Consider the following 25,568-nt stretch of genomic DNA (forward strand, 5'->3'; position numbering starts at 1 on the left):
GCAAGGGCCTCTTGTAGGAGTCGCTCCTCCTCGTCGTCGGTAGGATCAGCTGGAATGGTTGTTGACGCAGCCGTCAGAGGGACAGTCGTCGACGTTGTTGATGATTCTGCAGGGGGCGCAGCTGTAGCCGTCTCTGCTGCTTCTCGTGCTTGAGCCTCTTGCATAGACATGCGCAGTGCCTGAGATGAGAAACGTATATTATATAATAGTTTATCTATTACAGACGCGAACAAACGTACCATTGCAAGCTCAGGATCGAGACTCGGGTCCACTCCAAACTCAAAGTTGCTAGTACCACCCGCAGCAGCGGACGGTCCAGCACCTTCACCGGTCCCGCCGAACTCTTCAGGGATACTGGCACTGCGGTCTCCAGAAAGTATCGGTGACGAAATGATAGCGTCGGAGAGGAGATGTGCCCCCGGTGGAACGCTCAACAAGTGTCTGTGATTCACATCAGCCTTTCATCCGTTCAAACCCGAAGAAGAAGAACCCACGAATTATCACCGCTCGTAGCAGCCTCCACAAAAGTCTTCAACACCGTCTTCCCATCCTCACCCGGCTCCTCAATCCCATCGCCAAAGCATATAACATCAACAGCCACATTATTCTTCTTCAGCTTCTTCGCCAACTTCACCATCGCCTTCTCGTCGGCCGCCTGCCCTTCCAAAGGCGACGCCACGAACACGATTATCCGCTGTCGGAGGTTCTTGTTCTCTCGATGTTTAAGCGCCAGCTGGGCAACGGCGATGGCGGTGGGAATGTCAATCTCCCCCCCGATCTTGTTTGAAGCTTTGTGAATGGCTCCTATTATCTGCCCCACCTCTTTTGTGTGTGTTACCAGAACTTCTGGACTACGTTTGATTTGAGTTTCGTGCATTAAACGCTAAATTAGAAAATCGAAATACCCTTTCCCAGCCATAGTCATGATCCCGACGGTGTTTTCTGGATTTGAATCCACCTTTGTTTGAAAGACGATGTTGACGGCGTCGGATTGGGCATCGAACCGCGTTGGAAGGTAGTCGCCGTTCCGCATGTACTCCGAGTCGTCAATAATCATCATGGTAGCCTCCAGCGGCATTTTGGGAGGCTAGGAAGGGGGGGATGGATGGGTTTGTGATTTCGAGGAGGGAGGTGACGCGTCGAACGCGATCACTGACAAGTTATTTGTGTCTGCTTATTCCTCAAGTGCGATAAGATAAGATATCAGCTTCAACTTCCATCTGCTCCTTGCCTTGGTTATGCTGGGAGAACACCCGATACTGGTCTAAAACCTGCTGAAACTCACTATGAACTCCAAAGGAATTCTCGTGCGTTACATAGGAACGTTAGCAGCCCAACCCCTCTCGACAACAATCTAGCAAGTTGAACCTTCCACGTCTCTCCCCTCTCGTCAGAGGCGTTTCAAACGCCTCCCTGTCCGAGGGTAACTCGGAAGTAAAGTTGACATGGTGAGCTTGACCGTTGACCGTCACCGCCACCGCTTTGAATGCAGCGACAGTTGATAGATGCTTCGATGTCCACTTTGCAAGTTGCAATCAAGTATCCATCAGGGAGGAAGGCATTCATCAAGCTCTTTCAAGACCGCGAGCGTTTTCTGTTTTCAGCTCTATCAGGTGAGTACATGATGCTTGAGTATTCACACTCGAGCGCTCACTAGTCAGGTCAATAAAAATTTAGCGGCCGCCTCAGTCGGATAGTCCGACCCAACCGCATTCACCTCTACCCCTGTTCAACTCTACCTGACCACTTGTCAATGACAGCAGCCTTGTGAGTCTATGAAACTGGAATCCTTACGTCTGATTCTGGTAGACTCTGTGTCCTTGTGAACAAGACTCTTCTCACGCCGCTCGGACTTTATCATCTGGAAACCACCTACGGGCGACTATGAAAGCTCAAAAGCATATCGTCAAACCTACCAGCAGCACGCCTGAGAAAGATCATGGCTCCCAAAGACAGCCAACTATCCGCTCTTGTGGCCCTAATTGCAGACGCAACAAAGATCGTGGAAGCGCACTACAACTTGAAGAAAGTCGAAGTGATGCCTTATGTTCCTTCACTAGACAATCTTGATGCTCACCCCCTGGACGCTGTTATAGCAGATGATAAAGGACTGTGCACCGCGATCCAGACAATCGAGGGTGCCTGTTCCCAGTTATGTGCTACCATCGCGCGTCCCACCCATACCCTGCTCGACTCAATAATTTGGACGGCGATTTGTGGGGGTAAACTTCATTGCGTTCATGCTTCTGTTTGATAGGGTCTCATTGTCGTGCAGGGATACGAGCTTGCTTGTTTGAGGGCCGTCATGGAATTTAAGATCGCAGATATTCTTCAAAAAAGCCCCTCTCGAACGTATCTTACAAGCGAAGAAAGAATTTTGGCCACGAAACTGTCCAGAAGCTATCTGAGAAAAGAGGATCGAGTTCCAGTCAATGGATCTCCTGACCGAGTCTCTAATTAAGAATTGTAATATGTACTTGGTGAGATGAATTTTTTTCGCTTCTGTTGGCTGCGCTGAAGCTTTACTCATTTTTATAAATCATAGCTGAAGAATATCATGTAGGTATCAGGTCTTTGATTTCATCCTTAACTCAAACAACCGCGTACTCTGTCTCTTTCATATCAGTCACAACTGGCCTGACGCCGATAACATCAAAATTCTGACGGGCGTGCGGAAGGCAATGGCTCCATATAGTCGCGTCCTCGTCCGTGAGTGACCTCCATTTGCCCTTCATATCATAATTGCTAAAGTTGAGTAATCACTACATTAATCAAATAGATGATTATGTTCTATAGGACGCCAACAAATGTTCCGCCGACTTGCCTGCCAGTGGTTTATTCAAGCCCGCTCACGGGCCTCTTCTGTCTAATTTTGAGGAGGGCAGGATTCGGCAGTACAACATTGATATTCACATGATGGTTGTATTGAACAGCATGGAGCGCTGCCTCCATGATTTTATTAGGCTTGGGAATGCGGCAGGTTTGCAGTTTGAGAGGGTTTGGGATCTTGGGGATATGGGAGCTGTGGAATTGAAGTCAGGGCCAAGCTATAAAATTAAACGACTCAGTACTGGCTGTAATTTTAACTACATGAGATAGTATTTTTCGCTTACCTTTTTTTGAAAACAAAAAAGGAGCGAACTAGGTGGAACTTCCGACTGCCGCGATGATCTGTTTGCTGAAATCCGCTGCTCCATAAAATCTATGGACAGTTGAAACTTCCAGCAAAGAGAACACGCGAAGAAAAGGATAAAGATCCTCCGACGACGCTAGCCGATCCTGCAGTAGCAAGGTCATCACATCCAAGGGGTGCAAGCAGAGCCCAAGGAACTGAGGCGGCAAAAATAGGATAACCGATAGAGGCGTGCCTCAATAATAGCGGTTAAACTATTAGGAACAGATACTACACTTGATCTAAGCCAAGAAGGCCAGAGTGGTGAAGATGTAAGGAGGCTGGCGGGGACCTTATATATGATTCTGTTGAAGCGCACGGACTATAATGATTTTGCATGGATCAGACTCGAACCTGAGACTAGTAACACGACTTCCGAGTCATTTTACGAGGAGTAGACAATCGGAATTCGTTGAAGAAAAAAAGAGGTTGAGTGAAAGCGTTTCATGATGAGCGCTGCAGTTCGCCATTCGGAAAACCGGCACTGCCGCGCCCAGAGGATATCAAAGTTCGATGGATTGAAAATTTTCGAGGGGGAAGAGCACTGCACGCTATTTCCGACGATGATGTCACCAGAATAAATATTAGTTACCAGGGTGTGGGCGTCCTTGGATTTGGAAGATGGAGATCGTTGATCCGTGCCGATGAACGCAGGCCGCCTGCGTTCGTCCCTGCATGAAAGCGGAGAAGAGGAGCCCATGGACCACTGAGATATTTGAGTACAATCCTATTCTTGGTGTCGAATGAGAGAAAGATACCATATAGGGTGAGGGAAACATACGCCAAATGGTGTAAGAATAACAGGTAGTTTTGCTGTTGATCAATGGGGTCGGTATCAATATGGAAGGACGCGGCATCCAAGAAGTACCCATCACTCGAATCGATTGCGTAGAACACTGGAACAGTAGGGATGATTAACGTACGGAGGTATTTTAAGTTTCCAATCTAACCAAAAAATATCAAATTGGTATCACAGAAACCTGAATAGTGAAGAACCTACCCACCAAATACCAACGGCCGATTCAACGTGTCAACAGCGTCAAGGAATAGCCTCCTCTCGTCAGCATCAGCTCCAACATCATCCCGGACAACCTCTCGATTTCAGATACTCATCCATCTTCTCATTCCACGCTATCCTCCCCCCTCCCTCATATTCGACAACAGCAATAAATCTACCGATCTTTTCCGCTTCGGGACCGTGTTCTATGGGAAAAATTATCCAGTTGTATAGTGCGGAGCATGAGGAGAGTTCGAGGAGAGTTATTGATGGCGATGAGAGTTTGAAGGAGAGGAACGGGAGAGGAGGCAGAGAGAAGGTAGGGGAAGCTTAGGAGGATCCGACGGTGAGCCTGAGGTGGGTGATACGTGGATGAAGGTCTTGGAGATGTATACGGAGCGGCTGTTTCATGTTTTGCGGAGAACCAACCAACTACAAAAAACGTTGAGTAACCACTCTCTTATGTGTGTGCACACATTCGGGCATTACAGACCTCAATGATCCGGGTAGATATTTCGACAATATGTACCTGACTTACGCTGTTATTTTCAGAAGGCGGGGGCCAAACATTACAAACATACATAATCTCATCTTATCCCCTAACGTCTACGAATCACCGCTTTTACAGTCCAGAGGGAAGAAAGAATTCGCGAATGGCCCGCCTATTCCTGTATCCTAAGGCTGTGCGTCGAAACGGGAGGTTTAATCAGAAATCATACTCAACGGACGACGACAGGGGAGCTAAGTGTACACTTGGTGTACACTGCCCTTTGAACTTAACATAATGATAAGAAGCAATTTACAGGAAACGGGTGTAGTGCCAGAAAAAAAGAGGAACCTCCATAAGTACAATAACAGACGAACAAGGTGTGCGATTTTACAGGCCTAGGGTCTGAATGTTTCTACACAGCCAGAGCCCCAATGTTCTCTCGGCACTTCTTAGAATGGCGATTCAAAGAGGACCTTGTCGCGAAGCTTTTCCCGCAGCTACCGCACTTGTGATCTTTTTTCCTCAAGTGAGAGTTGATATGGTCTGATTTAAAGTGGAATTAGACTCGAGATCGTGAAAAAGAAAAAGGCAAAAGAGTGCTAACTCAGTAGGTTGTGCTTGGCGGTAAAATCTCGTGGGCAGAAGCCACACGCAAATCGCCTGGGTGAACGATTGGTTCTGCGTCTATGCGCTGCAGAAACCTGTGCTGGCGACGCGACTACTGGTTGGGGCAGTCCTGCTGCGCCAACGCCGGAGACGGTCGGGTTAGTTGGCAGTGGCTGCCAGTGATCTTGGAGTCCTATAGGGTTGATCCCCTCTCCAAATTCTTGGATAGGTAATGGCAAGGCTACAGCCGCGGCATTGTAGAACGACTGCGTACCTGATAGCAGGTCTGGCATGAAATGGAACGGAGTATGGATTGCAAGAGGATGCTGATATTGTGGCGACGCTACCACTGGTCGGCGTTCCATAGTTCCAATATCAAAAGTGGCGAAATCAGCAGATGGCACTCTTTGGAACAGCCTGGAATAGTACAGGCATAGGCATAATTCCAGAGGGTAGAGGCACAAGTTGCAGCAAGTGTCTGGCTGCATGGTGAGGTTTGGGTTTTACTGCTGGGGTTTCTCTTTGCTTTATATCAGGGGTTCAAGCATCGGTCCCAGATTGTTTATGTTGTTGAAGCGGCATCATGATATGTGGCTTTCAATTTTTTATGGTGATCTGCTAATAATAGTTAGACGCCAGGCCTGCTTCTTACCTGAACCCGACGAAACAAGTTTGTTTGAGACCTCTCTTTCTGGTGCATTTTCATATTTGGACTTTTGTGACAGATACCTGCTACCTCCCGGGGGCACGAACTGGGGCCTCAAATCAGCTCGTTATACCAAGCTACGCCAAGTCAAATGGCACCTAGCCTGCAGCCTACACCTCAGCAGCGTCACCCACCTCGGCCCGACAAAGTGCGAGCCATCACGATGACTACTACCAGTATCGTTTGCGCCTCCTCATCGATCACGAGAACAAGCCCCTTGGAACTGTTTTTGGTCGCCGACGCGAAGAAAGTGATCATCATGAAGGAGAATGAGCCCGATCTCAACATTCATGTTGACTGGATGTGGAACTTGTGTCCCACAACGCCTAGTATACGTCCTGATGGGTTGATCTCGATGCGAAGCCAGATAAGTGATGGTATTCGCTGCAGAGTATAATCTACAGACCGCTATACAGCTGGTCGATGCCGACAAATGCACGAACATTGAAAAGCTTGCAAGCCTCGATCTCAAGGAGAATTGTTGCTCGTGACGATGCCACCAGGGGTCATAAGAGGCGAGGGTCTGAATGGAAGCCGACAGCACAAAGCTTCTAAAATTCAGCTGAGGTTCGCAACATTTTGAATTGTGATGAAAAATAGCGCGGACGGCTCTTGCTCACTCCCCGGCCGCAGAGATGACAGCTTTCGAAGGAACAACAGATACGCCAACGGCCGTCCATCTCATAAATTCAGCTCCGCTTGTTCCCATCTGTGATACATTTCAAGATCCAAGGCGCTAAAGACGATGATTCGGTTCTGTTAGATGCCCAGATGTATGCGCCGGTCCGAAGACTTCTCAAAGCAAGCGCGAACAGGAGATCAGGCTGCGACAAGAGAGATTGACGTCGTTGAATCCTACTTACCTTGAGTTTCCTCCGATTCGCGTCACCTTTTTAACGCTCGAGTGTTCGCTAAAGCACAGGTTGAACTAGAACATACAAAAGTTAACGGCTGAATACGGTGTGAAGGAAGCGTGAGATGGTTGCGCACCACATGTGATCTGGGCGGCGTTGGCTTCGTATGAGGGTAAGGTGTCACTCGTGGTTCGTCATTTGCTGCTTTTGAGACGAACAAAAGGTCGGAGAATCACTACAACCGTGTCAATAGTATCTCACAAGAAGATTTCTTCTCGTACTCATCCACCTTTGTTTGGAAGACGATGTTGACGGCGTCGGATTGGATCGAGCCGCGTTGGTAGGTAGTCACCGTTCCGCATGTACTCCGAGTCGTAAATGATCATCATGGTAGCCTCCAGCGGCATTTTGGGCGACTAGGAAGGGGGGATCGAATGGGTTTGTGATTTGGTGACGCAAGACTCGAACGCGATCACAGACACTGACAGTTATTTGTGTCTGCTTATTCCTCAGGCCTCAAGCTCAAGCGCGATAAGATAAGATATCAGCTTACCCAACCACTTCCATCTCTCCTCTTGCTGTCCTCCTTGCCTCTGATGCCTCGTTGTGATCACCCGATACTGGTCCAAAAACTGCTGAAACTCTCTATGAACTCCAAAGGCATTCTCACGAAGGATTCCGCGTTACATAGGAACTTTAAGTCTGAGCGTAACTTGGAAATAAAATTGTTACGGTGACGGACCGTCACCCTACCTCTTCAAATGCAGCGACAGTGGAACCATTACTCCCATTGTAGATGCTTCAATGTCCACTTCACAAATCACAATCAAGTGGTGGATTAAGGCTTGGAAAAAAAAACATCCTCCAAGCTCTCCCTCAAACAAGACCACGAACGTCTTCTGGCTCCCAAAGACGGCCAATTATCCTCTCCTGTGACCCTGATCACAGACGCAACGAAGATCGTGGAAGCCCACTACAAAAAAGTCGAAGAGATGCCTTATGGCCCTTCACTAGACAGTCTTGACGCTGATAAACAACTATGGACCGCAGTCCAGACAATCGAGGGTGCTCATAGTGAGAACTTGGCCAAGGCGGTTCGGTTTGCGATGTCGGCGGTGGGATCGGAAACATCACAATTCTAATGGCGAAACGATTCCCGACTTTGCAACAAGACCTCCCCGAACGTATTTTACAAGCGAGGAACGAATTTTGGCCCCGAAACTGTCCAAAAGCTATGAAAGAAAAGAGGATCGAGTTCCAGTCAATGGAATTCCTGACTGAGTCTCCAATTAAGAGTAATGTGTACTTGGTGAGATGAGTTTTGGTGTTTTTGTTAATGGCGTTGAAGCTTTACACATTTTTATTGATCATAGTTAAAGAAGATCATGTAGGTATCAGGGATTTAAATTTCATCCCTAGCTCAAACAACAATACTTTTTCTCTTTCGTTCTCAGCCACGACTGGCCTGATGCCGATAGCATCAAAATTCTGCCGGGTGTGCGCAAGGCCAAGGCTCCATATAGTCGCGTCCTCACTCGTGAGTAACCTCCATTTGTCCTCCATATCGTAATTGCTAAAGTTAACATCCATCAAAGAGATGAGTTTGTTCTACATTACGCCAACAAACCTTCTGCGGCTGACCTGCCTGCTATACTCAAGGCCGCCCCCCAGCTCTTCTGCCTAATTTGGGGGAGGGTAGGATCGAGTCGGCAGTATAATTTTGATGTTCACCTGATGGTCGTATTGAACGGCGTGGAGCGCCACCTCCATGATTTTTTTAGGCTTGGAAATGAGGCGGGGCTTGCAGTTTGAGAGAGATTAAGGATTGACGTTAGGGTCAAGCTGTAGAATTGAATAACTACATATATCATGATGAAGTTAAGATTACCAACCAGTAGTGAGTTCAGATATCCATCTGCGAAGGGCGGACTCCTCGCTCTTTGAAAAGAAGCGAACCAAGAAGGTGGAAGACTGTCGCGATAATCTGTTTGCTGAAATCAGCTGCTCCATAAAATTTATGGATAGTTGAAACTTCCAGCAAAGAGAACAAGCGAAGAAAAGGATAAAGATCCTCCGACGACGCTAGCCGGTTCTGCAGCAGCAAGGTCATCACATCCAAGGGGTGCAAGCAGAGCCCAAGGAGCTGAGGCGGCAAAAATAGGATAACCGAGAGAGGCGTACCTCAATAATAGCGGTTAAACTATTAAGAACAGATACTACACTTGATCTAAGCCAATAAGGCCAGAGTGGTGAGATGTCGGGAGGCTGGCGGGGACCTTATATATGATTCTGTTGAAGCGCACGGACCATAATGATTCTGCATGAATCATGATGATCGTGACTCGAACCTGAGATTAATAACACGACTTCCGAGTCATTTCACGAGGAGTCATTGAAGGAAAAAAGAGGTTGAGTGAAAGAGTTTTCAAAATAAATAATGAACTCATCAGCACTTCAGTTCGCCATTTGGAAAACCTGGCCACTGCCGCGCCCAGAGGATATCAAGGTTCAATGGCTTGAAACCTTTCCAGGAAGAGCACTGCACGCTAATGAATATACATACAACTCAGAAGGAGGCTAGGGGGTATTACAACGAACAAACTCGCCTACTCAATCATTTTCATCGCACAACCAAGACGCGCGACTCGGATGTGTTCTTTGAGACTAATCCAGCTGAGATGAGCCACTATGATTGTCGCAATGACATATTGCGCCTGTTCATCGCGAACGAAAGGGTAAGTGAGCCACTGCACAGAACGAAAAAGAAAAAGGAAAAAGTGGGAAGCATACCTCTCCAGTACAACAGCCACATTCCGACCCATTGCTCATTTCCTTCGTTGTTCGGAAGTCCTATCTCCCCTGGAAGGGCTTGACGGAGACCATTTACGTGAGGTTTTGCCAACGCTCTACTTCTCTCGGGCATTAAGAACGCCCGCCCGAACAAGCCCCCATATCTCTTCCCTCCACCTTAAAACTCAAGACACAAGGTTTGGGCAACGGCCGTGTCTCGCGAGGCAATGCCAAGATGCGGGATAGCTCAACATCGACGTCATTAGCAAAGGCAATTTCTGAGTTGAGAAGGGATCCATCGTCCGACTTGGGTGCGCGTTTGGCATGTCCTAGACAAGGAGGAAAGGAGATATCGCGAAGGAGACGTGGAAGTACCAGGAGGATACGATGCCTAGCAAGGGGAGTGAGGAATTGGACCAGATAGAGTCGGGGACGGAACTCTAAACACAAAATTATGTGCCTTTGCGAGGGGAGAGAGGAGCCCATGGGGTTAAGGTCTACGAGGATGAGGTGAGCGATCTAGAAAGATAACAGAGTTTCATCTGACGATACAGGGGAAGTTGGGATTGCAAGGGGACCATCTAGTTTGGAGTATACCGACGAGGAGTCCGTGTCGATGAATGCAACATGACTTGTTTGAGAAAAATCGATTATGCCTGAGACGGGATCTGCGCTCTCTCTCTCAATAGTACCCCCAACCACGAAAGTCCCGCACAAATGAGCTGCGAGGATGACTTGAGACCATCTCGCTGACGTTGGTACGTCCTGTACTTCTCAAAATATCATCTTGCAAAGCAAATACTGACATCAAGTTCAGCACCGTGAACATCTCATGATGGGGGTGGTAGTGCGGCGCTATACGGGTAAGAGTTGGTAAGAGAACGCAAACGTTCGAGTCGGACATGAAAGTGGAGAAGAGGCGGCCACGGACCAATGAGATATTTGAGTACAAGTTTATCTGTGGCGTCGAATGTGAGGAAGATGCCATATAGGGTAAGAAAAAAATACGCCGACATGGTGTAGAAATAATGGGTAACTTCACTGTTGGTCGATGGGGGCAATACCAATATTCTTTGGGCGTCCTCCGTGAAAGGAAAGTGATTGGTCGGGGAGCGAGACACTGGAATCGACTGCGGAGAACACTTAACGCTGGAACCGTAGGAATGATTAACATACGGTTGACATAGGAGGTAGTTTACACGGCCGCCATCTGACCGAAAATTATCAATTTGGTATCACAAGAACCTAAAGAACCTACCCACCAAATACCAACCAACGGCCGATTCAAGGTGTCAACAGCGTCAAGAAGTAGCCTCCTCTCGTCAGCATCCTCCAACATCATCCCGAACAACCTCTCGATTTCAACAACATACTCATCCATCTTCTCACTCCACGCTACCCTCCCACCCTCCCTCATATTCGACAACGAAGTCTACAGCAATGAATCCACAGGATTATACGGAGTATGAGAAAGGCGTCGCAAAAATGGGAAGGCGTCGCGAACGTGTGAGGTATGGTGGTCGGCGTAGGTCGGAAGCGCCGGGGTGGTTAGATGGGCGGGTAGAGGAGGGTTGGGAGAGATATATGGCGATGAGCGTTGAACGTTGAACGTTGAAATGTTGGAGGAGAGGAACGGGAGAGGATGTAGAGAGGAGGTAGATGATGCTTATTATGTCACGGATAATAGGAACTGTTGTACACTTACTAGAAACAACTACAAATAATTCGGTAAGTAAACCTCCTTGTTCTTATGTGTCAAGAGATTGAGCGTTACAGACGTCGACGTTAATCCGCATAGATATCTCGACAATACCCTCACCGTGCCCATTCATTCGACGGCTACTTATACCTCAGTGTTGAACTCAGGAACCAAACATTGCGTCCACAGAAGATACCCAGGGGCCAGCGTCCGTCGACTGAAAGCCGGCTCAACGCTCACGGGAAGATGGCGCTGATGATGTGGCAGGTTGTATCACCGCTTTTCAACCGCTTTAACAGTCCAGAGTCGCTCCTGCCAGAGTGTCCTGGCGCTGTGCGGCGGAACGAGAGGTTCAGAAAATATATCCAAGGGACGACGACAGGGAAGCTAAGTACACCCCTTTGAACATGATGATACGAAGTGACCTAAGTACAGGAAACGGGTGTTGTGCCAGAGAAAAAATCTCCATACAATAACAGACGAACAAGGGTTGCGACAGCCTTGTTTAAGGCCTAGGGTATAATGTTTCTACTTGGTTTCTACTCACCCAGAGCCATAGTATTCGATCGGCACTTTTTAAAATGGCGAATCGAAGAGGACCTCGTCGCGAAGCTTTTCCTGCAGCCACGACATTTGTGACCTTTTCTCTTCAGGTGAGAGTTGATATGATCTGATTCAAGGTGATTCGTGAAATTAGACTTGAGGTCGTGAAAAAAAAGAGAGCTAACTCCGTAGATTGTGCTTGGCGGTAAAATCTTGTAGGCACAAGCCACACACAAATCGCCTGGAAGAAAGGTTGGTTCTGCGTCTATGTGCTGCAGAAATCAGTGCTGCCGACGCGACTACTGGTTGGGGAAGTGGTCTTGCTGAGCCAACGCCGGAAACGGTTGGGTCAGTTGGCAGCGGAGGTGGCTGCCACTGACCTCGAAGTCCGATAGGGTTGCTCATGTCGCCCTCTTCCAATGCTGGGATAGGTAATAGTAAGGCAACAGCCACGGCGTTGTAGAGGGACTGCGTACCTGATAGCAGGTCCTGCATGAGAGGAAACGAATTATTTGCAAGAAGATACCGATCTTGTGGCGACGCTACCACTGGTAGTTCCGTGGTTCCAATCTCAAATGTGGCGAAATCAGTGGATTGTATTTCGGACAGCTCGGAATGGTGCAGGCATAATGTCAGAGGGAAGAGGCACCAGCTGCAGCCAGTGTCTGGTTGCATGGGGGGGGTTGGAGCTTACTGCTGGCGTTCTCTTTGCCTTATATCAGGCTTCAAACATCCGACATGTTGTTGAAGCACACCACATACTTTCAATTATAACGGGAGTGCGCAGATTGATGCTCTGTATTTTTGGAAAGAACGCCGGCTGAAACGCTCCCCACGAGAGTACCTGAAACAAGGAAGGGTCCCTAGCCGCACGTGATTGTGTTCTTGATCTACACACTGACAGCGAAAAGCTTCAACCCGCAATGCGTATTTTTCGGGCTCTCGTAAAGTTGTAGGAACACGATGTCCTTAAAATTTTAGCCTGAATGATATATCTCAGTATTCATAATATTCTCAAGGCTTATAGCCACCTCAAAAACAACATTTTGCTGCCCCAACCCCTTGATCAACCTTGAAAATCCTTGAAGAATGGGAATTCCAACTTTCAAAATTCAGATTCTTTAAGCGTGGATCTAGGCAGGGGGACCGGAACGATGTCCGTGATCTTCTTGGCGAACTGTGGATCTAACACCACTAGGATTGGAAAGGCGTGCGTGTACCGTAAATCAGAGTGAATCCGTCGTAAGATTTCACCCTTTCGGACCCTTTCGGACCCTTTTACACCATTACATCTTATCAACACGCACACGTGGTGAAATTGGCCCCTCGGACTCCCTCGGATTAGGCGTGACTTAATTTTGCCACGTTTGGCCACGTTTCAATTAGTAGTAGCCTCAGTAGGGATTTTCCGATCATTTTCGCTTTTAATAGCTCCGATCACTGGCTCGGATGTAAATCGAAAAAGCTAATCTTACCCGTCGGCTTACCCCTGATCATCGATCCGACTTTGCAGTTCCTACGTAGTCAGTTGGTCGCTACTCAGTTGCATACTTTGAACATAGATCGGTAGTAGTGACGAGTAAGAAAAATTATATTAGATCGAACTTGCTGCACGTAGGTTCTGACTCGGACGCCGATGACACCAAAGGCGCCATCTTTTGACGTTTGGAGTTGGACACTATGGCAACAGGGAGTGGTCAGCTTCGTTTTCTCGGCAAACACCGTTATTTGTCCACTTGCCGAGTTGCTGCCGCGCATAATTATTACAAAATACTGTTTTCCCACGATAATTACCTTACTTGTGGCTTGTAAATGTGAAGCATCCACTGAAAACAACAGTTCTGAGAGTGCATCAGTGATGATGGGTACACCATTTCCTGCCTATTTAGTTTGGAAATTTGTTTGTCAGCTCTGTATCATGGTACTTAACCTTCTGAATTGTTTTACTGATGTTACCCAGCTCTCAGCCTGTTGCAATCTATGAGGTTCAATCCAGGTCAAAGGATTAGTAAAAAATGCATTGGAATTTTTTTCATCTCATGGTTCCATCTGCAGACTTTGAAAATTTTCAAACTGGTGGCAAGGTAGCTGAGAAAATCTTTTGAATATCCTTACTGCAACTCAAATTTAAGGACTATGGGTATGTATATTTCAATCTCTGACTAGGATTCACTCTACATATTTTCTTGTATTCCAGGAATTAATTGATGAGCTACTGTCCTTTCTTGCTAATGCTACTTCTCCATTACAGTCATGTCTTTACCCTCCATATTCACAGAGTAAATAAAAAATACCTCATTCAAAGTATAACACCTGGGAAAAGCAGTGATTTGAAAATGTACTAGAAGATTTATTCCCTTCTGAGTACTTGTAATTATCACAGGACTTACAATAACTTACCCCACAGAATTTCAATGATACTAAAGGCATTTAGTTGAAAGTTAGCTTTTTTTATTGTTTTCTTCAGCATGAGGAGTGCTGCAGATTTGTGGTGAAGAGAATCAAATTACTTTCTTCAATCTTAACTGCTGAAGTTTGTTTCACCATTCTTCAACTTTGCACAGTGGCTGAAAAAGAACTTTGAATTTTGACTAATTTTTTGAACAGCATAATGTGACTGGCTGAAAGCTGGACAGTGTTGGTAGAACAATTTACATAGCAGAAGTATCATAACATAAAGATAACAAACAAATTTAAAAAGCAAATAGACAGGAGATTGTGTACTTACCATCTTCGACGCACTCTCAGAACTGTTAGTGCTCAACATTTTATGAGCTCAAGTAAGGTAATTATTGTGGGAAAATGGTATTTTGTAATAGTTATGTCCGGCACGCAACTTGGCAGGTGGACAAACAACGGTGTTTGCCGCGAAAACGAAGCTGACCACTCCCTGTTGCCATATTGGCTGACTGACTGAACAGGTTCCCAAATCTGTGTTCCTGATCCACACAAGGGTAAGCTTAATTACCTTTTCCTCAACCCCCAATGCGTATTTTTCAAGCTCTCGTAAAGTTGTAGGTACACGATGCCCTTAAAAATTTAGCCTGAATGATATACATATCTCAGTATTCAAAATATTCAGCCACCTCAATAACAACATTATTCTGCCCCAACCCCTTGATCGACCAGGAGAATCAACCTTGAAAATCCTTCAGGGCCGCGATCTGTGGATCTGACCTTGGATCGGAGGGAACTTGGCGTGACTCAATTTTGCCACGTTTTGGCCACATTTTGATCAGTTGTCACGAACAGCCACAGTATCCGTTCCTAGGAACGAAAACCAGAATAAGAACAAATTTGATGGCATCCGGACAGCTCCGGCAGTTGCCAATTTGTGTACTTAGTGAATTTGTGTTACGGGAAGTCACCCAGTGTATTTTTCACAATCTACATATTCTAGATCTAGTTTCTATGTATTTTACATGGTTTTACTTATTTTTGCGGCCATAGATAGTGTTTTTCGGTAGCAACATGGTTCTATTCTATAGTTTTGATCAAGTTTTGATTGAAACAATATATGCATTCTATATGCGCATCGTTGGCAGTGGTGAAGAGGGAATGGCTTGGTTGTGGGTGGGTGCGCTGTCTGCATTGGTCAGAAAGATGGAGGATGTCTGCACCCCCGGTCACGCTTGTGGTTGTGGTCGCAGTGGCCGTGAATCTACTGGTGTCGGCGTAGCTACTGGTTGAAGTTGTCGACCTGTTCTAATATTCACCTCAAACAGTGGACAATTGGGCACTTGAGCATATTCATTGACAGGTTGTTTGACGAACAAATAATTTTTGCTTATTGTTTGAACTGGAGACAGATATTGTGAACAAATCCTTCAATTGAATTGAAATAATGGATCTGTCCTCAGTATCTGTCAGATACACAAAAAATAAGCAAAAATGATTCATTCGTCCTAGGATATGTCCTGCGCTTTGCTCAGGTGCCCGATACATCCTTGTTTCAGGTGAATGTTGACCGGTGTTGACCGCTTCAGATGTTGTGGTCGCCGTATTTGGGTGATCGGGGGTGATTGTCGTGGATGTGGTTGAACGTTTAAACGTTTACGTTGAACACGCGTGCACGGAGGGCTGGGCTAATCTGCGATTGAAAAATTTGTGTTAAAGTCCGCTCAAACTCCGGGGCGCTGTGATTATGTTTCCCAACAGGGTTGTTCGTGGGTTGTTATGTGACTTATGTCTTCCCACCACATGGATGTCCCGCCACGCTGACAACCGCTCGACACCAGGCAGCTGAGGGTCACAAGGATGCAAGGTGAGCACCTACCATCCCCATTCCCAACGCTGGCTAGCGCTGACTATCCATCCTGAACCCAACAAGATGAACGCCGCAAAACGGCGTAAATGATTTTGCCGACGCACCAACGTGAGAGGGGCAGCTAGTAACCCAGTCTACGTCAGCGCACTAACCACCCATGCAGCCGTCTTTCTGATCGTCTTCTTGTCTTTAGAATAGCAAATCCAACAGCCAACGACGACACTAACGATCATAGCAAGCACGCCCACCCTCACCCCGCGCAGTGGCGGGGCAGAGATATGGGAGCTAGTTAGGCGAAATGCACAGCCAACAGCATGATTGGTGAGGTCAGACGACACCCTCGAGGCCTTTGGACTTACGTTTTCGCAGCTGGTGGGCAAATAGCTAACATCGCAACCTGTCCTTTTGACTTGGTCAATCACAGGCGCAGAGCGGGGCTTCGGGACAGCCGAGTTATCACGGGATTGCAGGTGAGTAGGATGCACATCCCGAGTCGTTTTCATCTTCTGATCAAAATTTCTTTTGTCTCTTTTGAAGGGACGGAAAGAACGATCCCGAGGAAGGGTTTCGGGGTTTGTACAGAGGTCTGGGACCTACTATTCTCCCTCCCTACGTGGGCCATATGTTCCGCCGTTTACGATGGGATCAAGAATATTTTGGGGAACTGCCGCCGGGCACTAGGGAGAGACTCTATCCCGCAGCTCAAGTGAAGGGATACCAGCCGATAATGCGCGAGCACCCCTGGTCACCCCACATCTTGTCTGCGGCCAGTACAATATGTACGGATCCATTGTGGGCCATCAAAATGCGGTTCATGGTGCGCACTGCCCCTCCTCTATCTGGGTAGCATCTGATCCCCTCCCTCTCAGACTCAGCTGCCCGGAGACATCAGGATTGTGTTGGCAGTTTGGATGTCGGGTCGGGTCATGGGAACTCTAGAGCGCTATTGACTTATGAGTGGCAGGATGCATGCGCGACTTTCAAAGTCCACCTCTTCAACATTCTCACCTCTCGTTCATTCTCAAAATTTCTTGGAGAGCAAGTGACAGTCTTGGGTGATAGGTACGATTTCGAATGTCCGAAGCTTGCTAATTTGGAAGTAGACTATCGCGAACTTTGCCTTCAAATTGCACAGTTGCGGTTTCAAATTTGGCTTGCGATGGACTCCTCCGGTGACCTTCATGTTGAAGTCCAGCTTCGCACATGGTTGAAAAGGCGAGCGCCACGTTTTGGGAAGCGCGGCATGACACGTACTCTGGGGCAGCTTAGGTTCGGAAATAGGCATCTTTCTGGCCCTTCAAACATGACAAAACGTGCTTTGATCGCGATTTGCTTCGCATCGTCAGAATGAGAGACTTGGAGAGCGTGATACCGGCAAGCTCGTAAAGCGGAGAGAGAGCACAAGTCGAAGCGGTGCGTCCACTTTGAGGGAGAGGCCTTGATACAACAGAAAAATCTTTTAAGAGTCTCTAAGGAGTTCAATATGACAGGGTGTAACAAGAGAGTCAAACGCGAAGTACAGAACCCCGATCCAACGCGGCTGCGGATGCAGCATGGAAGTAACAGCCATCAGAGGCAGCGAAGATCGTTGAGACGGTTGGGAAGACCGATTATTATAAGTGCAGTGCCAAGTCCCTCGAGGCGGCCAGGGCGCTGGTGCCACTTGATCAGCCAGATGTACTAGGAGGAAGTTGGTTGAGTCACTGTGGTCATAGTGAGCTCTTATAAGTCCTCGTGGCGTGTTGTACGTTATAATTATGAAAATGCGCCGGTTTTTGAAAGTCTACCCAGCGACTGAGGGAAGACTATCAGAGACGGTGGCAAGTGGTAACCGGCGAGACATGTCGGCAGGCAGAATGTAGAAAACTTGCGACTTCCACATCCTATTTACGAGTCCGTGGTACGGGTTGTTTCGTCTTTTTCGTCCACTTTACATGCCAGTTGGGGTCGGATGCATATGTTTGTGTTGTGTTGAAGTGCTATTTGCTCCCGTGCCTTCCTCTGCATGCTGCCTCCTTGCAGTGTATGTATTTGATCTTCCATTCGCGTCTCCTGTCGCTGTGTACTCATTCGAGGACAGTTATCGAACAAGAATTCTTGCTCCTTTCTTTTGTGGGCTCGTTCTTGCCGCGTGCCACCAAGAAGTCAGAATGGGGGGTTTGGCGCGAGGTCCCAAATCGCTGTCATGCCTCAGAATGGTACGCGAATCACCAGATAGATAACCACGCCTGATTACTTTGGGAGTGCGGGTTCACTTCGAGGCCGTACTGATTCTTGGTGTTAATTTCTGAGCCGCGAGAAGGCTTGCAAACGCCTCACTTAAACCGTTTGAAGGACGCCGAGCCTCCCATTTCGTTGCTCCAGCGTGTCCCCAATGAAAGTCTTTTCTGCGCTTTGCTTGTCACTGTCGTTGCTCGCTCAGGCGCATGTCATTGACGACCATGACTCTGCAATCATATACTCAAGCTCATTTGGATCGAAGCGATTCTCCGATGCGTCTGCACATAGGGGAACAACGTGAGCTCAACACTTTCTGCATGATCCTTTCTGGCCTAAAATCTTCACTCGTTGTTGCGCCGGTAGAGTTGTCATTCTACCCATCGGATCAGCGTCCGCAATATTGGGGACCACCACCTTCGGTTCTTCAACATCCGAAACAACGGCTGCAAATCACTCAGAAACCTTACTTCCACTGGCCGCTCCGGGCTTGAAGTAAGTGGCTCATTCTACTTTTCGCCCCAAACTCAGAGCTGTACCACAGAAAAACGCGCACGGGTGCTATAATCGGTGGGGTAATAGGAGGCACAGTGCTTCTTATCCTCACAAGCGTCTTGTTGTTGCTCGCCTTCTTGAGACGACGAGCACGACAAAAAGCTCGAGCCGATTCGCCGTTACCTGATGAAACGAAATTGTCGCCAATTGATCCTACTTCAGACAGTGATCAGGCAACAATGCCCCTTGCTAAACCTTCTGCGATAGCATCACCTCCGTCCGGTGTCTACCCCTTTAATGCAAACACTACCGATAGCTTGATCTTGGATCAAACGCCTTATATGCTGCCGCCAGTCCCACAAGCTTTCGACAATCCAAGAGTGGGATTGCCTCAGGCGTCGATAAGCACCCAACCTGCAGTGGCCAGACCGTCGATAACATCTTCATCAGCAAATTCGGCTGCCCCTGCTACCCCTTCCATCATCATGAGCGCCTCCGCGCACGGATCACTACCTTTGAAAACCCAGCCAATGAAAGCAGCTACTAGCCAGGTGCACAATTTTGAGGATTTGAGCTCGGCGACTAGTATCACCTCTCCAAAAGACTCCGTGATCGATAGCGTGACTCCGTCCATTGCTTCATCTGCACTGCTGGTCCCACAGATTACACGATGTCTTGCAGTTGACGAACCTGTGGAATTTGTGGATTCACCTTATCGGCAGCGGTTGTCTCTACAAGATGTTGAGGGTATCATAGACAATAGGTAAGTGGACCGTTAGGATCCTACATGCAGGTGATTGATTCACATCATAGCAACGTCTCATTTTTGGGCCAAGGAACAACCAAGTCTAATGCAAAGTTTACTATACTGCTCATCGGTGCGAGCATTTGTAGTAGTGCTTATGATATGAGGCTCAAACTTCAATAGGCGAAACTGGGACAGGCAAGACGTCGTTTTTGTCATTGCTTATAAACGTACTAGCGGGTCGCGTCCCCGACGAATACGACTTGGAGCCGTACGACACAACGAACGAATTCGTCAGTGGTCAATCGCACAGTCGAACCAATGCTGCCAAAGTCTACACCTTCAAAAGTGTGAATGGTGTGCAGGTCACCGTGTTGGACACGCCTGGTCTCGCAGACACACGCGGACTCGAGAAGGATAACGAGAACAAGCAGAGTATCACCGACGCCATTCGAGACAGCATCCCAGAGATCACAGCGGTGATCATTGTCGCCAACGGCACCGATCCACGCCTCAGTGTCGCCACCGATTACGCAATCACTACGCTGTCATCCACCTTCAGCGGTACTCTCGCGGATAACATTGGCTTTCTCGCCACCAACATCAGCCCTTTGAACTGGAACTTCGACATCGAAACGCTTCCTGTAGAGTTGCAGGGAGCAAAGACCTTTCTCTTGGACAACCCTCTTGCACGACACAAGGAATACTTGTATATGAAAGCCGCTGAGGCGAGGGGCTCAGTTGCCGAGGACAGTCAGGCGGTTTTGCAAAAGTTGAAGAAAACAGTCGACGAAGGTCATGAAACGACCTTGGCCACCCTTGCCGAACTATTCGACTGGCTCGACGGACTTGTTCCTCAAGCAACGACTGACATCACGTTGCTCTATGACCAGTTGATGGAAATTGAGAGAAACATCAGCAGTATGCTCGCCCATATGACGCAGCTGGTGGAGAAAAGGGGGAAGTTGGATGACCTCCTCAACAAATCCGACGGAATGCCTTTGGTGAGTCAGGCTAATCCATTCACCATTCGTTACATACCACTGACGGTCTTTCGCAGACCTTCAATGAAATGGCGAACGTCAAGAGCGTTATCCACAAGAAAACGTGGATTCTTCAAGATAAACCTTACCACAGCACTATTTGTGTTCACCCACAGTGTTATTCCAACTGCCATATCCAGTGCCACGTTGAATTTACTCTCGACCCTATGAAGTTGATTCACTGTATGGCTTTTCCGTCAGAAGGTGCCTGTCAGTTCTGCAACCACTCTGTCCAGGCCCATCAGCACTATAACGCTCTCTGGTCTGAGAAGCATGAAACTGAGGAGTATGTTGACGCCCCAAGTGAACAGCGTTACGACGAGGCGACGACGATGTTCGAAGGTACTCAAGTTTCGATTGAGGACATTCAGAATTTCATCGACATCATCGGGAAAGAGATGGCAGATGCAACTGGGGAGATTGGCCGTCTTACTGCGGAGTACTCGACACTTTCCCTCTCCCGAAGCTTCTCTGGCCAGGTCAAGAAGTTCGCCAAGGTTCTCGAGACCCATTTGGAAGCCATTCGCCACAAGATGGACGATACGAGTGTCAAGCGCATGGAGGCGAGCTTGGAACAGCTTAGGGAGAAGCTCAGGGTACTCGAGTTGCGTCGGATGTAATTTCCAAGCCTACCATCCTGGAATGGTTGGGCAGGTGGGCAAAATCATGATTGGCATATCGTGAATCCGCATCCTGTCAAGCCTTCGCATCCCCTCTTTGAACCGTTTGTCACTCAAGGATCCCCCCTAAACTTGCATATTCTCCCCTCCGGCGTCAACGTTTGTACAGTAGTATTCCGTTTCGGCGCGTTCTCAAGATCTTGTGTAATTGTTAGTTCTCGTTGTGCACAAATTGTAATTCCCGATATACGGTTCAGTAAAGGAAGCTAGAAGAGGATGCAGACGTACTTCTATCAACAACTTCGTGCTCAATGGTACCTACCTCGCGCAATCATATGTAGCTCAGCCACAACAATTCACGCCCTGTCCTGGCATATCAAGTACTTCGTAAATGGGGAAGCAGTAATTTCGAGGATAGTCTATCCATTAAAGCGAACAGAGTAACTCTTCTTCAAAGGGGAACAACTTCAGAACTATCTTTTTTTCCAGCACGACTTGTAGTTCTATCGCTAATCGGCATCAAACGTATCAGTGGGTGAGGAATGGGAAATCAAAGCCGTCTTGATGAATTCACCAGACGTTGCACACCGTTAGAATGGATTCTTTTCATGACTGCTTAATCTTACATCGTCCTACCAAGTATCTACTCATCCAATTTCATCCGCGACGTCCTGAAGAGCTGCACCATCCCAATAGGAATCAGGGTCGGATCGACCGCTTCAAGCCCTCCAAACTTCCTGACAAGATTTTCACCATACATCGAGATGATCCACTTGTCATACCAGTTCATGTTCTGCCAACTCGTCGTCTTGGCCCAACCCTTCCCGCTATCAATGGCAGCCTGCACAGTCGGCGCCAACACCATCTCAACAGGCTGAGGGACGACGAGCATCTCCTCGTACCGTGCCCCCCACCCCCGCAACCAGGACTCACGAAGAGAGGTAAACTCCTCGAACGACATGAACTCATCAGAGACTTCTACTCGCTGGCTTCCAGATCGCCTCATGTCCTTGTCGTGGTCCCAAATTTCTTTAAAGCCCCTGTAAGCTTTTTCGTCGTTGTCAATCTTCTTCACGAAAGCTTCTTCAGCTGTCATATCCTCAGACCAGTCATCAGAGCCGATGTCGTCGTCATCATCATCAGATTCCCAGTCTTCGACCCCTTCATCCGATGCATCGTCATCGTCTTCTTCTTCGTCGTCGAATACAGCCCTCGGCTTGTTGTCCTTCGCCGAAGCCAAGACCTCAAGCATCACATTCCGGAGTTCCAGCCCGCCACTCGCAATGGGGAAGTAGAAGTAACCCTCAGGCATGTCTCGGATACCAAACCGCTTGGCGATGACATCCTGCAGATACCCAATGGCGCCGTTTTGGCTGTCAGAGAACAGCTCCCGTTGGATCCTAGCCAGCGTGTCGATGATATCCGTGAGGTGTGGTACCCCAAAGCAGTTCGCTGGACGACCTCCAAAGTTCCTCAAAAAGAACGCCATGTACTTGTTGTACGCGTTGATCCAGCCAAACACGGACTTGGTGGCTGCGAGCTGGCGGCGCAGTTCAACAATATGTTGATCAACGTCCTTTTGGTCAATGACAAAGCGTGCTTCGTCTTCGTCAAACTTCAGAAACCCCCATCGAATATCGCCCGCCGGCAACCCCTCACACTTCTCTCCCTCACCAACCACGGCAGACCCAGTCTTGGGCTCGTTGAACTTGAGCCCGACGATGTTTGCGTACGTGTTCATCTCCTTCCATCCTGCAGCGCACTTTTTCGCATCTGCATCCCAGAGCCACAGGTCATCGTGCATGCGGTACAGGTATAGCCCGTCTGCCTTCTGGTTCACTGCAAAGTCCATCATGAAGAGGATGGCTTCTCCGCAGACGACGCTTAGGGCATGGCTGATAGGCGTACCCCGCTTTCTGATGCGCACCTCTGGATCCCCTGCGAATCGCAATGGCGCGCGAAGCCAGGCCTTGTAGAACCCGACCCACTGTTTAGAGAGACCGATGAATTCCAGGACAGTCAGGATGGAGTCATGAGGGAGGGATGGCCCGAACCACTCTAGATCGGAGCGAATGACTGTGTGCGTTCCATGAAGTGTCTGGTTTAAATAACACTCGGTCGTCATGATGTGCAACAACTTTTGTTTGATCATAGCAGGTGACGTCTCATTGGCACTTGGTTCAGGAGCATCAACAAGGTCATCGTAAGTCGACGGAATATGAGCCGAATCGGCCAGCTGACTGAGGAAGAAGTGAGAGCGCCGGGTTCGATTTCGCTGAGCGTCAATAGATTTCGAGCCATCATCGCCTCGCAGTTGTTGGGTCCACCGTTCTTTGACTTTGTGGGTAGGGGGATCAACTGTGTGCTTCCAAGCTTTGCTATCAAAGATCCTTCGGAAGGCTGCTTTCAGTTGAACCTGCCAGTGTATTCCGATGATCTGGGAGAAGAGACCATCTACGATGTCTGGATCTGTGAAGGCCCTAATAATTACATATGTTAGATGGTTATCGTAACTGGAATATATAAAAATGCTCGCCTATATTTTCCGTTTAAATGGCGACGCATCTCAAGCGGAATGCCCTCAGGTCCCCAGGACCAGGTGTCAAAACTGGCCAAGCGCATGGTCAGCACAGTCGCAATCTCGTCGAGGACTACAGGGTTTTCGAGGAAGCTCTTCAACGTCGTTCGCTTTTCCTCATCCATGAGACCCGATGCCAAAATTCCGCCAATAGCATAGATAACTGTCTGTGTGGAGATCGGTTGTCGCTGGAGGTGTGACCCAATGTCCCTTGTTTCCTTCCTCAGTTTCTCCAACGCGATGGTCGCATCTTCCGACAAGAACAGACCCTCCAGGTAGGTCTTCAATGCCTGCGTGTCAACGGGGTGCTCGTCGAAGATGATGGATACCAGCTTCGCCTTCTGATCATGCATCTCCTTCCTTCCAACCTCCACAAACTCGGAACCACTATCATTGGTCTCACTACCCGCCTGATACGGTACCGTAGACGAATCGCCGCTTGCCAGCCACTCGTTGAACAAACTGCCAAACAACTTCGCGCAATCGAACCGCAACACCGTATGGCGAATATGAGCCTCCAACGTATCAGCCCATTCCTTCAAGATGTCCCTACTGAAACTCGGATCCTTCTTCGCTTGGAGAATCCAGAATTGGAGGTTACCCAAGCTCAGTTTGCCCCCGACGATCTTCGCATTGCCCCTAGGCAAAGCCCCCGATCCTGCCCAGGATTTGATGGCCTTTGCGAGGATCTCAACCTTCTTGACGAGGTTGTCACCAGCTGCATCGGCTTCTTCGAGAACCTTGGCGTGAGCTTTGTAGGCTTGTCGTTGTTTCTCGAGCTCCTGGAGTTTAATCGATGTGATGAATTGCAAGGTCTGACTGAGGGAGGAGTCGGATTTTTGTTCTGCCATAGTGGTTCCCCACTCTGCCAGTGAAACGAAGACGAACGGATGAGGGCTGGGGAATAAGATCTAGAGTCCTTGAGAGGAGAGGAGAGGCCATTTTATACGATTTTATACCCCGCTGCACGCGGAGTGAATCGGCAGGACCCTTGAGTTGCAAGAACGGGGCCGCGCTCCACAATTACAGAGTCAATGGGAGTTTGAAGAAAGTTTGATCGTGAGCGGCGAAGGAGATACGAGATTAAACATACAGTTCGTTGAGAAAAAGAGGCTGTACACAATACAGGAAATGTGAGAGATTGTATCAAGGAATTCGACAAGAGTTGTTGTTCTCGTATTCACATGCACAGGCCTCCGGAAGACGGTGAGGAACACCTTTTCCGAGTTTATTCTCAGCTGGGTAGATTCAAGGACTCTGGGGAAGCTGATGACCGTGGCGTGTAGTCGACAACTAAACATCAAGACATGCCAGATTAATGGCGTTAGAATCGACCGACATCGTTTTCAACCTCGGGCAAGTCGACAGGATTTCCTTCAACACATTTTTACACCCTTTCAAGTCGGTTCCCGGTGGCGAGCACAGTCAGTGCCCCCCAGGATTGATCTTCTCCGAGTGTGAGAAGAGAGCCAAAAACTGCGGTAGCAACTGCACAATGGGATCATCCGTATCATCCAATCTCATCCAGTACTTAGTCTGAATGTTGAGATATGTAACCATAGTGAGGCTCTCGATGATGGAGCCAGAGGGGCTCATGGAATTGGAAATGTGTTGCATCCTGGTTGCATCCACTCATATTGACGACACCCGTGGCTGTGCACGTTGTGGATGTAGACAGTGCGTCGAATTTCAAATGGCGACCAATAATTTTGAGACGCATGAGCAGGATACTATCTGTATAAATTA

The 25,568-nt window shown here is 48.2% G+C and overlaps 6 protein-coding genes across 6 annotated transcripts; 5 read left to right on the forward strand and 1 right to left on the reverse strand.

Moving 5' to 3' along the window:
* Nucleotides 1-1,685: 1,685 nt before the first annotated feature.
* LACBIDRAFT_303838 (uncharacterized protein) lies at nt 1,686-2,254 on the forward strand (the record flags this gene model as incomplete). Its single annotated transcript, XM_001884294.1, has 1 exon — nt 1,686-2,254. The coding sequence occupies exon 1, from the start codon at nt 1,940-1,942 to the stop codon at nt 2,252-2,254; it is 315 nt and encodes a 104-aa protein (XP_001884329.1). The 5' UTR covers nt 1,686-1,939.
* A 178-nt stretch (nt 2,255-2,432) lies between these two features.
* On the forward strand, nt 2,433-3,099 carry LACBIDRAFT_303839 (uncharacterized protein; the record flags this gene model as incomplete). The annotated part of the gene is made up of 3 exons (XM_001884295.1): nt 2,433-2,480; nt 2,571-2,705; nt 2,797-3,099. The coding sequence occupies 3 exons, from the start codon at nt 2,433-2,435 to the stop codon at nt 3,097-3,099; spliced, it is 486 nt and encodes a 161-aa protein (XP_001884330.1).
* Nucleotides 3,100-7,966: 4,867 nt separating this feature from the next.
* Nucleotides 7,967-8,854, forward strand: LACBIDRAFT_330149 (uncharacterized protein; the record flags this gene model as incomplete). Its single annotated transcript, XM_001884296.1, has 4 exons — nt 7,967-8,134; nt 8,199-8,212; nt 8,280-8,362; nt 8,724-8,854. 4 exons carry the CDS (start codon nt 7,967-7,969, stop codon nt 8,852-8,854), a joined length of 396 nt encoding a protein of 131 aa, XP_001884331.1.
* Nucleotides 8,855-9,431: 577 nt separating this feature from the next.
* Nucleotides 9,432-12,532, reverse strand: LACBIDRAFT_330150 (uncharacterized protein; the record flags this gene model as incomplete). Its single annotated transcript, XM_001884415.1, has 11 exons — nt 9,432-9,572; nt 9,793-10,134; nt 10,331-10,573; nt 10,874-11,047; nt 11,120-11,280; nt 11,321-11,329; nt 11,390-11,454; nt 11,555-11,739; nt 11,862-11,954; nt 12,092-12,279; nt 12,334-12,532. 11 exons carry the CDS (start codon nt 12,530-12,532, stop codon nt 9,432-9,434), a joined length of 1,800 nt encoding a protein of 599 aa, XP_001884450.1.
* A 3,906-nt stretch (nt 12,533-16,438) lies between these two features.
* On the forward strand, nt 16,439-17,074 carry LACBIDRAFT_303841 (uncharacterized protein; the record flags this gene model as incomplete). The annotated part of the gene is made up of 4 exons (XM_001884297.1): nt 16,439-16,496; nt 16,549-16,594; nt 16,662-16,941; nt 16,994-17,074. The coding sequence occupies 4 exons, from the start codon at nt 16,439-16,441 to the stop codon at nt 17,072-17,074; spliced, it is 465 nt and encodes a 154-aa protein (XP_001884332.1).
* Nucleotides 17,075-19,075: 2,001 nt separating this feature from the next.
* Nucleotides 19,076-21,244, forward strand: LACBIDRAFT_303842 (uncharacterized protein; the record flags this gene model as incomplete). The annotated part of the gene is made up of 4 exons (XM_001884298.1): nt 19,076-19,599; nt 19,650-19,714; nt 19,765-20,585; nt 20,642-21,244. The coding sequence occupies 4 exons, from the start codon at nt 19,076-19,078 to the stop codon at nt 21,242-21,244; spliced, it is 2,013 nt and encodes a 670-aa protein (XP_001884333.1).
* Nucleotides 21,245-25,568: the final 4,324 nt, after the last annotated feature.

Source organism: Laccaria bicolor, genomic scaffold (assembly GCF_000143565.1).
Source record: "Laccaria bicolor S238N-H82 LACBIscaffold_25 genomic scaffold, whole genome shotgun sequence".
Classification (NCBI taxonomy): domain Eukaryota; kingdom Fungi; phylum Basidiomycota; class Agaricomycetes; order Agaricales; family Hydnangiaceae; genus Laccaria; species Laccaria bicolor.